General features: G+C 44.4%; 1 protein-coding gene across 3 annotated transcripts in view; it reads left to right on the top strand.

The window, feature by feature from the left end:
• LOC138620753 (interleukin-1 receptor accessory protein-like 1) overlaps nucleotides 1-14329 on the top strand; it is a 229325-nt gene that overhangs the window by 69862 nt on the left and 145134 nt on the right. For all 3 annotated transcript variants that reach the window (XM_069698220.1, XM_069698219.1, XM_069698221.1), the window contains exon 3: nucleotides 6770-7049. In XM_069698220.1, the coding sequence (XP_069554321.1) occupies nucleotides 6770-7049 (280 nt within the window). The remainder of the gene's footprint in view (nucleotides 1-6769; nucleotides 7050-14329) is intronic.

The following is a 14329-nucleotide window of genomic DNA, read 5'->3' on the forward strand; positions in this document are numbered from 1 at the left end:
AGGTGGTTATAGATTATCCTTTATGTCACCATATGGCCCATAACTGGGGTCATTTTAGCATTTGCGCTTCCTTATTGTTGCACCGCCATTACACCGGCAGTAGACGGCCCTTCATTTTCCTCCTCCAATTTTATCAGTGTTTTCTTCACACGCTATGCCCGAGTCTGCTTATTGTTCCAGAGATTCTGCGGTGTGTGTGTGTGTGTGTGTGTGTGTGTGTGTGTGTGTGTGTGTGTGTGTGTGTGTGTGCGTGTGCGTGTGTGCTCTCACGTGCAGAAGGCCACAGCTGATTGCTTTATTGGCTGATGACTCATTCTCTTTTTCAACCTGCTGGAGGTACTTCAATCATGCAGGTAATCTTCCCCTCGCACGCTGGCAGCCGAGAGGTTACCTTTCCCACACATCAGAGCTATTTTCCTCTTAATTGAGACCCACTCTGCTGCGACAGCGTTTTCACAAGGTGGAAAATGGCAGGTCAAGATTTCAAGACATCTCTCGCTCTCCCTCCCCCGTGCCTCCCTCCCTCCCCGCCTCCCTCTGCAAAAGCGGCTGTGAAGTTGATAAGTTCCTTTAGGGATCCTGGCGCCAGTCCAGCTAAGACACTACGCCCCTCGAGGGCAAGTAAAGGTTGATGTCGCGTTGCCACACAGACTCGCCCGCGCGTGTAAAGGCGAGGCCAGACTTTCGCGTGTTTATTCAGTCAGCCTAATGTATGCACGCCTTTCTGATTGAATTACACCGGGGCTTTTATGGAGAAAAATACTAGTGAACCATCTCCTTGAGTGCTTATGAGAGAACAGACACTTTGTCGGAGTCTCTGCGGTGACCCGACTCAATCTGCATACGATTACCCCTCAGCAGACCTGTAACCCAATTTACGAGCTGATCACCTCCTCTCCAGACGGAGCACACGCTCACTCTCATGTGACAGTAAAATGGAGAAGGAACACGATGACATAACATTTGTTTAGCTTTATTATGGTGCCCTTTAAACCAAATTACACTTGTTTTTTGTTTTTTTCTCCCGCGTGTTTACCGGCATCGAGGTCACATCTGCGCTACATCTTCTCCAGCCAATTGCACGTACGGTTTATTTCTTAAAATATATTTTAGAATGCCCTGCTTTATATTTTAGATACGAGGGAGCTCCACTGAAAATGGCAAATTAGTTTCCATGCAGCTATGCTCTGATGCATATTAAATCTAGAAAAAAAAACTGCTTCTGTAGTTAAGTGGGAAATTCCTTGAGGCTGATTTCCGGTGTGATATTTTTCAAAGAGAGGGTCAAAGTAAAACAGGAAATTGTGCTTCAGTGAGAAGGAAAACACCTTGAATTATCGTACGCATCTGCTGTTGAAAGTATAATAAGTAAAAGTCTACTTTGCCTCAACCTTGATTTTTAATATGCAACACTCTCAAATTTGCATTTAAACCTTGGGTGTTGATATTTACAAATGCAGTATATTTTTATTTGAAAAAAAAAATGCATCTATGCAGCCAATTACCTCTGACATTGAACAGGTTTTGATTACGAGCCTAAAAGACGGATGGGGAACGTTTTACGAATGGGGCGCCGGTCTTTTTACACAGTTGGACAAATGAGACAAATATGACTGACGTGAAAACAAGGCAGGCTTGACAAATGGCCCTGTCTTTGTTTAATGGCGTGGTTAAGTCAGAATGCGACTGGAGGACCCCATTTCGACGTGTCAGCGAACGTGGCTCTATTAAATCCTGATTTCCATGCAGAGTGACATGTAAACATTTGCTCTGCGATCATTTGGCAAAACACGACAGCTGACAGTAACCAGTTACCGTTTTTGTTGTTGTTGTTGTTGTTGTTGTTGTTGTTTTTTTTCCCAGCTGACGGACAGAATTGTTCGGCACACTCGGAGACGGCGACCGAGGGATTGCTTCCTTTTTTTTTTATTTACGCGTCACGGGACTTTATGGGCGTAGCGCAGCCGCAAAAAGCCGCCCGTGTCGGCCCCGGCCGCCGAAGAGCCGCCGGAGTTGTTGTTATCACTCAGCAGATTGGCCAATTCCCTCCCCAATTGAGATCCAGCAGAATGGAAATCTGGTGAGCAGGGAAAATGTTAATCGAGTTCAATCAGGCTCTGTACCATGTTTGTTTCCTGCCAGCAGATTAGGCGGAATCCCGGCCCTCACTTACTGAAATGAACGATAACCCTCTGTCAAAAGTCTGAAACGGGCAATTTGAGCATAGGTGGAAGATAACACGTCGCTGGCGAGCTGGGAAGCTCCTCGCGGCGGCGTTACAGAGAAATACAAAGAGAACTTAGAAACAGTCGGGCTAGAGTTCAGCCTTGAAGGGAAATTAATTTAGAATTTCTGTTGCTTTTATTTTCTTTTAGTTCTCGGTTAAACTGGGGACACATTTTAAACTCACTGCAGTAATTGAATGCCTTTAGGGGCTTTTAGAGAATCTGTAATCTGCCAGTAATTTCACTGTTGAACAAACCCAGTGTTGTATGTTATTTATGTTTTCAGTGGCAATCAATCAGTCATTTTGCTTTTTATCCCATTTGTCTTTATTATCAGATGTACACTGCATGTTATTAAAGTAATTGTAGTGTCCTCATTTAAGTGCGTGTCATTTTATGTTTCACTGAACCGGCTATTGGTGACACATTTGTACTATTTGGCATGATAATATGTACTGTATTGTGGAAGCACATTTCTGGCACTGGGACAACATCAAAATAACTCTTTTGAAGCAATTTGGTCTCCTCGTTCTCATTTTGTGTGACTTTTTTCACAGGGAATATGTTCAGCTCTAAAAAAAAAACAAAAAAACGAGCGGACCGAGTGTTTATTTTGCGGCGCTGATGGGAAAGGCAGTGACAGAGCCAAGCTGTTCGATGTTTGGCAGTGAAGCATTTACTGTGTATTTTCTGGTACCAGATCCAGTCTCTGCGGCCAAACTAAAAGTACCGCTGAGTAAATTTGTCTTTTTCTCTTCTGTCTGGGCCGGCGGAGAAGGGATTAGAAAGGGGCAGAGACCGGTTCAGTGGTCAGCTGGTGAGGTTTCGAGGGAAAGCAGAGTCCTCTCATATGTGTCCCAAATACTCTTGACGCTTTTAGTCAAATAGTTCCATTACAAACACTTGACTTCGTGCATTAATACCTCGTGAATCATCAGGGAGTCACGTGATTTTTAAAGTCACGATCTAACGCATTCAACGACACACTCATTTTCATTCAGGTCAAAATTTCTACTCGTCCAATACTTCGGTTTACGTTCCAAAAACCTGCCGGGACAGAGCTGCCGGTGTGTCTGTGTTTCACGCGGTCGCCATATGTGCGGCGTCTCCGTTCTGCACATTCGTGCCGTGTGTGTGTGTGTGTGTGTGTGTGTGTGTGTGTGTGTGTGTGTGTGTGTGTGTGTGTGTGTGTGTTTAGGAACCTGACAGACTTATCCGAAACATAATCTGTTACTTCACGACCACTGCCGCGAAACTAATCCTCCACGTTGGATCTGCTGCGTGCCGGTGTGACCTCTCACCCTCTCGCTGTGTTTTGTTTTTTTGTATTAGTTGTGAGAGTAGAACACTTCACCGTCTCAATTAGGACACATGATTAGAAGTGAAACCATCTTGGCTGCGGTTGTCTTACCTTAAGCCTTCAAGTTATTATCGTCCACAAACTAATTAGCGAGTTCTCGATAAGCGAGGGTAGACCCTTTGTTGCCATAGCAACAGTCAGACTTAATCACAATGAAAGGATTGTGCTGTCGGGCAGCTCGCGGAGCACACGGCGCCTTTCTCCAGCGTTTTGTATTTGCTTCATTTTGTTCCTAGCTGTGCACTTTTTGTACAATTTAGGTTGTATTTTTCATTGTCTTGCTCCCAGGTACACAGATTTAATTGAGAAAATCAAAGAGGTTTAGTGGGCCATGTCAAAGCGGTGCATCTGAACGCAGCGTTCGCAGGCTCATCAAACGAAAACGGCAACTTTTCGTTGCAGATTTAGGATCCGATGAAATCAGGAAGGTGCTCTGCTGCTGACCGGCAAATGTCAAATGACTAACGGCACCTTAAATTCATTTAACGCTCTAAAGCTGTACGTTGTATTTTTGCATCTGTGGCGATCGCTGTGCCCATGTTTCTTTAATCTGCCCCGTTTTCCGTTTCCTACTCTGTTTCAACAACCTCAACACGGATGAAGTGAACTATTACTGAACCGCATACCAATTAGCTGATGAACGGAAATGATTCACCGATCGGGCGAGGCAATCAAGCGTGTGCAGATTAAACTCTTAAAGCCCTTCGTTCCTAACCGCTCTCCGTGCATGCTTTTTCTGCGCTGGCCCACATGCACCGAGTTTGACTCAATTTTGACGGATTGACACAAATCTCTCCCTGCAACTTTTTAGGCAACTGATGGATCTCACGCTGTTAAACTCCACTGCAGCTCCCCTGGAAATATTTCTGCGTGGCATTATGTCGCCATCATTTTTCACTGCCTCCTTGAAACGCTTTTCTTTTTTTTCTTTTTTTCAATTTTCTCCGGCGTGTGAAGGACCCACCAGTGCTGCTGCTGCCATTCACAGCATGAACCTTACAGTCCCACACCGTACAGTACAGTATCATAAATCAGCATGGCTAATCAATTCCCTGGCAACAACCCCTCCCCCACCCCCCACCCCTCCAGTCCTCCCACAGTTACAACTGCCTAACGCACCACACCTCGCTGATTGGAGGGCGACTTGCTTCTTCTTCATAGAAGCTCAATTAGCGAAGCCTGTTGAGTCTGAGACAGCTGTGCTCACCAGCTGTTTTTAAAGGAAGAGCGACGCAGCGAGGTGAAGCGATAGAAAAGAGGATGTCAGAAACAGGAACTGAAGAGATGTGTAAAGGAAGGTGAATCAGGTAGAGAGCTTGTTTGTGATTCAGCGTGGGCTCCTTTTTGTGTTTGTGGGATTTAAGACAAATGGCTTGTTAGTGTCTGAAAAGAGCAGCGAAGGTTTGGATGCAGGTTTATCTCCTCACAGTACAAAGAAATCTGCTAAAGCTTCTGCGAGCTCGGTAGATACGACGTGACACGGAACAATCTGGGTAATTATTACTGTCGGTATCGGCTTTTAAAAGCTAGAAAACTATTTTAAAGAGAAAGTTACTGCGACCGTAGTCTTTTCCATAGTGTGCCCGTGACCTGAATCAAAAGGCAAGTTCAACGTCATCAAAGTCCACACACTAGCTGTTTTAGAGCTTTCATACCAATCCCATGATCTTCATCAGCAGATGGAGTTTTCCCAGTTTGTATGGTTTTGTTGAATCTTCAATGACATTTTTTTTTAAGACCTCTGTCAACTTTATGTTTTCCTGAGATGAGATGATGAGAAAACAAAAACCAAAAGACCTTTGTGACTGTTGAGAATAACAGAAATGGAATTGAATTCTTTAGAATTTATAATCCCATTCTTCAGGCTGTTGGTATATTCATGTCTGAGCGCTGTCTATTGTAAATCTTTGTCCATGTTGGGATCCGGTAGAAAAGATGACTTCATTTTGAATTGTGCTATGTGCGTGCATTGATCTGATCCCCTGTAGTAAACCTGCTGGTTTGCCACATAATATAGGTTACCATGGTGACTATTCCCCAGTTAGGTGCGAGCCAGTTTTGTGATACCAGAAACCCCGAGCCTCCGCTAACTGGCTAACACCGTAGTCTTGCTTTGTGACACAGGCCACAGTTCACCTGAGTACTTTTTTTTTTTTTTTTCTCTCGGGTGAACCCCATTTTCGAGTACCAACCGAACGTGTTGCTTTCTTTGATTGACACGCAGACGGTTACTTTCTGTACCTCTGTGTCTTTTTACACAACTCACTATGTGTGAAAATATCAATCGGCAACTCGAGTTCATATAGTGTGTGTGTGTGTGTGTGTGTGTGTGTGTGTGTGTGTGTGTGTGTGTGTGTGTGTGTGTGTGTGTGTGTGTGTGTGTGTGTGTGTGTGTGTATATTTTCACTGAACTTGGTAAGGATTAAGTGTGAATTTAATATCTGCTGTTTCTCATGAATCTCATACACACCTGAAGATGGAAAATAAGTCTGAGCATCCTATTCTGAGCATGAATAATGCAGTTATTATACAATCCTCATAACTTTTTTTTTTTTGACTGACAGCTGGTGGGCTTTATTAAATGTCTGAACAGGAAGACCCCTATTGCTCAGCGTTGGCATATGCATTGGCACAATATGAGACAAGTTATTCCCCCCATTTATACGACAGCATTTGAAACCGGAGCTTTAGTCTGATAGCTCCAGGAAATGAATGCAGACTTACAGCAGCTTCTAATTTTCTCAGGTCAAATGTAGTTGAGTGCCATCACTGCCATTTAAACGGATATTGATGGTGGCTTATACAGACTTTATTGCCGGTAAAATCAATTTATGTATGAGTTGGTGACACACAAATTAAATATAAATGCAGTGATGTTTGGAGGTAAAGGCGGGGAGGAACGTGTGCTGTCTCAGCAGCATATGAACACATTATGAATACACTTAGTCGTGCGCTGTTTGTTTTTTTTTAATTTGCTATTAATTCATTTTCGGAAGTCAAATCTTTAAAGCATGCACATGTAGGCCCGCTTGGTTTTTGTGTTCTTGTGAAACACATATAGGAGAAGTTGTAAAAATGTGTCCTGCGGGGTGAAAAAAAAAGAACGTCTTGATTGATTGCGGCAAAGGAAAATATCCCATTTCATTTTTTATTAAAAAAAAATTATCTTCTCTTTCTCTTTCAGTGGAAGGCTGCACAGACTGGTCGGTGGACTACCTGAAATACAAAGTGCTTCTGGGGGAACCTGTACGGATTAAGTGCGCTTTATTCTATGGATATATCCGGGCCAACTACACCCACGCGCAGAGCACGGGACTTAGCCTCATGTGGTACAAAAGCGCGGGGCACGGGGACTTCGAGGAACCCATCAGTTTCGACGGCACGAGGATGAGCAAAGAGGAGGATGCCATATGGTTCCGACCAGCGGAGTTGGACGACGTGGGATACTATTCCTGCGTATTAAGGTACGTTTTTCTACCACGGAGACGTACAATCTGCTTCTAGCTTCATCGCTAAACATGCAAATTGATTAGATGTGGACTTTATTAATCCCACAGTGGGTAAATAGTTTTTAATTGTTTTTGCCACACACCAGGCATTCATGAGAAACTCTTCCACCAATTTTGGGATTATTTTGCCAGCAGCGTCTGTAAAATAATGAAGTAAATAACATTTTCTGAACCCCTGTGGGCACAAGTAAAGCTGCGTGAAAGTTCTCCGCTGTTGATTTCTAATGAAGTCTATCATCTCTGGCCAAAAGTGCACTGGTCCTCGGTCCCCAGAGCATCGTCGAACAGCACGAGTGCCCCCTCTGCTTCGCTTTATATGTTAAATTATTTCTTTATTCTCCTCTCGGGGACAATCAGCCATTAGATGCAATTGGTGAATCCATAACTCTTCGGCCCTCACAAGTCCTTCTTTCTGAAAACAGCGAGGAGGGAGATGAAAAAAAGAATGGACAGTAATTCAGCAGCAAAAGATTGAGGAAAGGGAAAGGGCTGCGAAGATAACGGGGGGGGGGAAGAAAAAGTAAGGGTCTCGCGCTATCTTCCTTTTCCACTCGCCTTGATGGTGGAGGTAGACAATTGTTTGATTTATGAGTTCCAGAACGTGGTAAAATTTCTGGCTGCCTGGACGTTTTCATTAACACTGAGGGTTGTCCGTGGCGAGTCAGAAAGAAAAGGCAAAGCCGCTGCCTCGGAGCCCATAACCGCGTCTTTATTTGACAGAACAAGGGGAACTTTGAAACACATCTCCCTCAAAAATAGGAGCGTAATCTTTGTAGATTTCAGAGGAATCCACAGAAACGTTCATATTTTACCTTAAACACAAATGATTCAGTTACACACATGAAAAGAGGAGGAATAATGTGCTCTTGAGCAGTTGCATTCAGCACAGGTTTCCTTGTGTTTCACAAGCTCGACTCTAAGAGGGTTCGCCCATTACTATTCAACACCATTAGCGCTCTCCCCTTTGCTGTGGCAGCCGCCGTGAATAGAAACGGGCAGCGCCAATCCAACAATTCTCTATTCAGTGACATTGGCAGCATTTTCTGGAGGTAGACAATCAGTCAGCTCAGAGTTATTGTGTAATCACGCAGAAAGTAGAGCCATGAGATTTGATTTGGACGAGTACTGTCGCTTTGTCGCCAGTCTCAGCCATTCAGAACCAAATTAAGGGGCAACACTTATTTGCCCATCGTGGAGAAACAACAATAGTTGTGAATACGGGGCGCTTTTCCATCACAGCACGTTTCTGTCTGCGGGCATTTGACTAGATTTGCTTTCAGCAGATTTTAACTGCGTTTTTACATTCGGGAATCAGCTCACTACTCTTACTTAATACTTTCGACTTTTAATCATTGCCACTCAAAGAGATTGTTTACAAGCCTCGCTTTCATTTACAGTGCCAACTTAGATGCTACAATCAGCTCCGCTGTTGCAGCACGGGGCGTTCGGATCTACAGTATTAAAGGAGACAGAATATTAAACCCATAAACTGAAAGATACCAAACCTATTGGTCTGGTGATAATTCTCTGTGGATGCGCCAACATAAGTGACGTGGTGCCATCTGACCATTTGTTAATATTAAAATATTGATGCTTGGATTTAAAAAAATAAAAAAATGTACTTCATTGGAAAGTGTCTTTTGAAGACGTAATACCAAAAGTTATTTTGAATTTAAAAAAGAAAGTTAGAACTACCTGCACCCCAATATCCAAAACTTAAAGGGGAAAACGTGCATTTGTCACAAGGTGTTTACTGTCAGTATTGCAACAGCTGAGTTGAGGAAATTGACTGAATGGTGTGCAGAGTTGCACATGCTCGATTATATAGTAATAACTTATTAACCCCAAAGGGCGTTTTCTCTTGACCGGCTCATTCGTCAGCGGCATACGGTGGCTTTTAACAGGGGGAGGGGCCTGCTTAAAATGCTTGGGGGGTGGGGGGCGGGGGGGGGGTTAGGTTATTGTATACTGTATGTGTGTGTGTGTGTGTGTGTGTGTGTGTGTGTGTGTGTGTGTGTGTGTGTGTGTGTGTGTGTGTGTTTCCCATGCTTAGTTTAATGCAGTGTTCTGAAGTGCTTAGCAACGCATCAAAATCGACCACACGGGACTATCAAATTAGAATGATTTATAGTCCTGTATTAGCATATAGTGACTTCTGTTGTGTGGAGTTACATTAATAAGGCCGGGGCTCTGTCTTGATGACGGACAGTGGAGCAATGGATTCTGGGAAACAGACTTGTCATTGCCGTCTCATACAACATATAAACTAAAACAGACTCTGGAGAAAATGTCTGACAGTGCCACTGCATTACATTCACTAATACGTCAAGACATTAACTGAACAGTTGTTTCTCATACCCACATGGATGCAAGAGAAAAGGAGCAAGTGTAAAAACCTGAGCTATTTGGCGAGAGCCAAATCGTTCCGTCTCGCAGGTTTTGAAGGATCTGTTGCTAATAGCGTTGGGCATCTTCGGAGGTCCTGTAGAGTCCGGCCCTCAGCAGGTCGAAGCCGTTTCAGCGTCACGCTAAGGACCCGCATGGGCGATCGTCGTTGTATTGCACCGTGTATATCACACGATGTGCTGCCGTGCTGCTTTCCAGTGTCAGAGATTAAAGAGAGACACTCGAAAGTACTTTTACTGTAATAACTCTCCAGCTATTTAAAGCTTTTAAAGACTGAACCACTAACCCGGAAATAGCTCCCAACCGCTCTCGCTTTTGTCGCAATCTCCTGTATTTTTTTTTTTTCGCTCCGAGGTTGACGACGTGTTAAAAATTGCAGGAATGGATTCATCCAATGTTACAACCATATCGCAGCTTGTTGAGCTGTTATGTCAATGTGGCTCATTTCAATTCCCAGGTGCCGCAGCCAAACCGGAGAATTGCTCTTCTCTTTTGTCTCGGGAGCGTGGGTCCAAAAGATGATCGGCGCTCGCATATGTTAACATATTACATTTGGATTAGGCTCTCGGCAGTCTTTCCAGTTGAGGATCCTCACCATTTGAAATACGAAGGGTCCTGGGGAATTAGAGCACTCTGCGGTGGAACGAATGAATCACAGCACAACAATAAATCATCTCTCACTGGATACATTTCATACTCGAGCACACTGTAACAATTCAATCCCACTTACTATGGGCTCCCGTGATGTTATTGTCTCAAAGCAAGTATTGATAGAGACCAGTGTATTCAAGAATGTTACGCACGAATGTTGGAGAGGAGCTGGTCCTCAGACAACATCAGACATAATCTTTCCTCGGGCTCATGTCACAGTATTCTGACGGTATTTTTTGTTGTTGTTGTTGTTGTTTGAGAATCAGTGTGTTGTAATGAGGGAAAACCTTAAGTCAACTACGGAAATCCTAAAAATAAGAAAATGTGTTTACTACACTCACAAATTGCTGTTTATTTTCCTTCAAGTGCATATGAAATTAAATTCAAAATTAGAATGGTACACAGTTTTTCGACAATGAACCTGTGTTTTGTTATTTCACACGTTTCTGCAATTTAAGTTTCTGTTTTCGACTTGTGAAGTCTTGTTTCCGTTTACTTGACAGAGTAAAACACTGTTGAATTGGACGTGCCATATTGCAACATATATCAATTGGAAAAATGCTGATTTCAATCAGGTCTGGTGAGATTTCATTTTAAGGCAGAGTCAGATGTTGAACACGTTACACATAAACATACACGTCTGTCATTTTGGGTAAAGTATGACAGGAAGATGTTTTGTGAGCATATTACAGATGATGACAGAGACGCAGCTGCACTGAGAACAAACACAAACATCTTAATAATAAGTTTTGCAGCAAGTAAACTTTTGAACTGAAAAGCAGCTGGGAAAGAAATGTGCTGACAGAGTGTAGATCAACACAATTACTTCCAATTCAAATCATCGACTTTCAAGTACTTTCTTAATCAAGAAGGCTGCTTATTTATAGTTTCTGATTCATCTTCATGTTGTTCTTTGTTTCATGATTTGTGGCAATTCCGTGAAGTCTCGCAGCACTTCAGTTTCTCATTTATTTGAAAAATAAAAAATAGGACCGAATATGACATTAAATGGCCTGCGGAAAGACTATTTTTGCTGTTTGAAATGCAGTTCGTCAGTTATTACATCATTTATATTTTTCACTCTCGCTCGCGCACTCTCACACTAACGGGTGCATTAAAAAAATATGCTGGCTTTGCCCTCATTTCATGTGTTACATTAGGCCCTGTGACTCCACACTCCTGGCCTTCCTACCTCCCGTGACGCACACGCACAGAACCGACAGTGTGCTCATCGCATCTTTGCGGATCTGCTCAGCTGCAGTTAAGGGTGTCAGAGGGCACCGTGATACACAAGCGCACACGCAGACCAACACAAACACGACATGTCAGTTCCCTGCTCCCCTGAGACTAGCTGCTACTGACAGGAACTTAATGTGCCTCCAATCTGTACGCGAAAGCGGGCCAACGTCAACGCGCGCGCACGCTCGCACTTAACATTCGGAGCGTGTACGTCTGTAACGGCGGCTCCCTGGGATTCTCTCTCGCTCGCTCGCTCGCTCGCACGCGCAGATCGACACGCATTAGGAGGCACACAGCGAGGGAAGCGCTCACGCCGCATACGGCGCAGGGAGAGGAGCAGACAAGCCGAGCTGCGAGTCAAATCGAGGTCAGCGCTCAGCTGTTTCAGATGTAATACCCCGAGGAACTCTGTCGTATGCAGAACGAAAACATCTGCAGTGGCGGAGTGTGTCACTTACTGTACAATGACAGAAACACACACACACACACACACACACAAGCAAGCCACCAGGGTACTCGGAGGATACCGCTAACTCCCCAGCACTGCTGCATGTGTCTCTGTCAGCCTATTAGCATTACAAATTTGTTAATTCCTGCTATTTTAAACTGCGCTGACAGCTGAGACAGTTTAGTAAAAGCCGGTATCGCTAACATGACAGGAAGAGGGGAAAAAAAAAAAAACGTGGAGGAGATGTTTGGAAATGGTTCACCAGTAATGTGAAAATATGTTTTGGCTCCAGGATGAGTACCTTTGACAGATGGGGCGGAGACACGATTGTTGTAGTGTGGGTTTCAAGACTGTTCAGATAAATTAGATTGAGTCTCTTTCGCGCCGGGCCCGATAGTGTTGAAAGTGGCGAGGTAAAGTACTTTTATCTACTTTTCATCCTCATGTAGATTCTCAACTGGAATCGGGACTATCTGCATCATTTATTGGAGCAGTAAATATTTTACAAATGGATAAAAATGGTCCGGAAAAGTAAAATATCGTGGTGTATTTTGAGCGCATATTTTTTATAATTCAGGTTTCAGTGCACGGCCACACTCACCTCACACTCACCTCAACTGTATGAAGCTCATTCCCCCTGCAGCTCTATGCGGAGTTCACGCCGTCTGATCTCCCCATCCACCCTCTAATCGGAAAGTGCGATGCTCTCTCTGTTGTTCTGCCTTTCGATGCAGAGATTTACATCCCGAATTAGCGAAGGCGGACTGCTTCTGATAGACGTCTTTTTGTTTCGCGCGCAAAAATGTCACGTTCTCTTTAGATTATGAGAACAGTCCAGAAATATCGCTGGAATCGTCTTTCTGATCGTCGACGCTAAAGAATGTTTGTCAGAAGAGTTGTTCTGTTCGGGGTGTCTGGTCTCGTCCTTGTTGGTTTCAGTAATCTTAAGGTGTTTTTCCAGCTTCACATCTAGTTTCATTGTTCATGAATTGACTTTTTTTTTTTTTTTTTTTTTTTTGCATTGACTTCTGTGCTTGGAAACATCTAACTCTATTCAGGTTATGTGCAAAGCATGATGGATGGATGCTATTACACCATCTGTAACGTGGCATTGTGGGACAGTTCAACTCCACTATAGAAATGTGAGACAGACATTTCGCACTTGGCTGGAAGAGCTGACGTCTCACCTTTGAACCTGCTCGTCGGTGTCGGCTTGCTGCCACCGTCGCGGGCTTATTAATGGCTTTCCTGCATGTCCTGTGCAAACGCCTTCGGCTGTCACCAGCAGAGGACAGCGGGAGGGGGAGATAACAAAGGAGCGGATGTGCATCTGTACGTGCGCGTCCGTGGCGCCTGTTTAAGATGAAACGGCCGGCGCGAGCTCGACTCACCTCGCCCCGGCGCACACGACGCGCCTCTTCCCAACCGCCCCGGGCCGTCGCCACGTCGACTACATCAGTATTCGTAGGCAGGAGTGGCTGGTGATCTCTCAGGGAAGCGACAGTCAGAATGGGTCGTCTGGAACACTCTGTCATTCAGCCCCAGTCAGCGCCTGTCCAATTGATCCGGCCCAGCTGTCAAAGCCAATGAGAGACGCTAGACTAAGGAGCACCAGGGACAGTTCGTGCTGCCAGGGGTTGCGGATGATGTATAATATAAAGATGGTGTTTGCGTTATACCTTATAACGGGAAACAGTCCGTTAGCTGCCGCCCCGTGGAATATCTTCACCCGGGGAGGAGGGGGGGGCTTCGTCAATGACGTCCCGATGAACATTTCGTAATTGCGTCGTAAGTGCTGCAGTGCCGAGGAACGCGTTGATAAAGTTCCGACGTCCCAGTGAAATGAGAGAACATGATTTTGTATCCAACTCTCCCACCCCAAAATCTGGACTTAAATAGACAAATAATGTTGCCATGATAAATAAACACGCTAGAATCAATTTTCTTTGAATGTCCTTTTTAAAATGTTTTTTTTTTCCTCAGCAGCTTGTCTGTTTTTTTGTTGTTGTTGTTATTGATCTTTGTTTGTTGACCAGCCTTCTCACTTTTCGCCAGTTTACTAAGAAATAGAAAGTCATTGAAGCAAAAAGCAGCTGAAATGACATTTCCTTTATAGATTTGAGACCTCGAGGAAACCGCTTGGGCACTTTGTTCGCGTGATGTTTGAATTTTGAAACCGCGGCATCATTTCCACGATAACAAACGTCTCCGCCTCAAGGTTCACGCTGCTCTCGACGGCCATCGGATGTAGAGGAGAAGATGCGCAGTGTGCCGGCTAACTCGTTGAAAGCTACGTTTGCTGTTCTAAGCATTTGAGAGTTAATGCATCAGAGTGCGCAGTCTGTGGCCGAGCCGAGCAGCGCGAGGCCGTATTAACGCACAGCGGTGCTCCGAGCTGAACGTGAACGTCAGTACGGCAGCATGCTCGCAATAGTAATGTTGGAATCGTGCTATTTAGCAGACATAAAGTGAACCGTGTCGCATGGTGGAA

The sequence above is a fragment of the Brachyistius frenatus genome, unplaced genomic scaffold (assembly GCF_029030835.1).
Source record: "Brachyistius frenatus isolate BFR_SWC_R1_liver_20210118 unplaced genomic scaffold, ASM2903083v1 Contig_26, whole genome shotgun sequence".
Lineage (NCBI taxonomy): Eukaryota > Metazoa > Chordata > Actinopteri > Embiotocidae > Brachyistius > Brachyistius frenatus.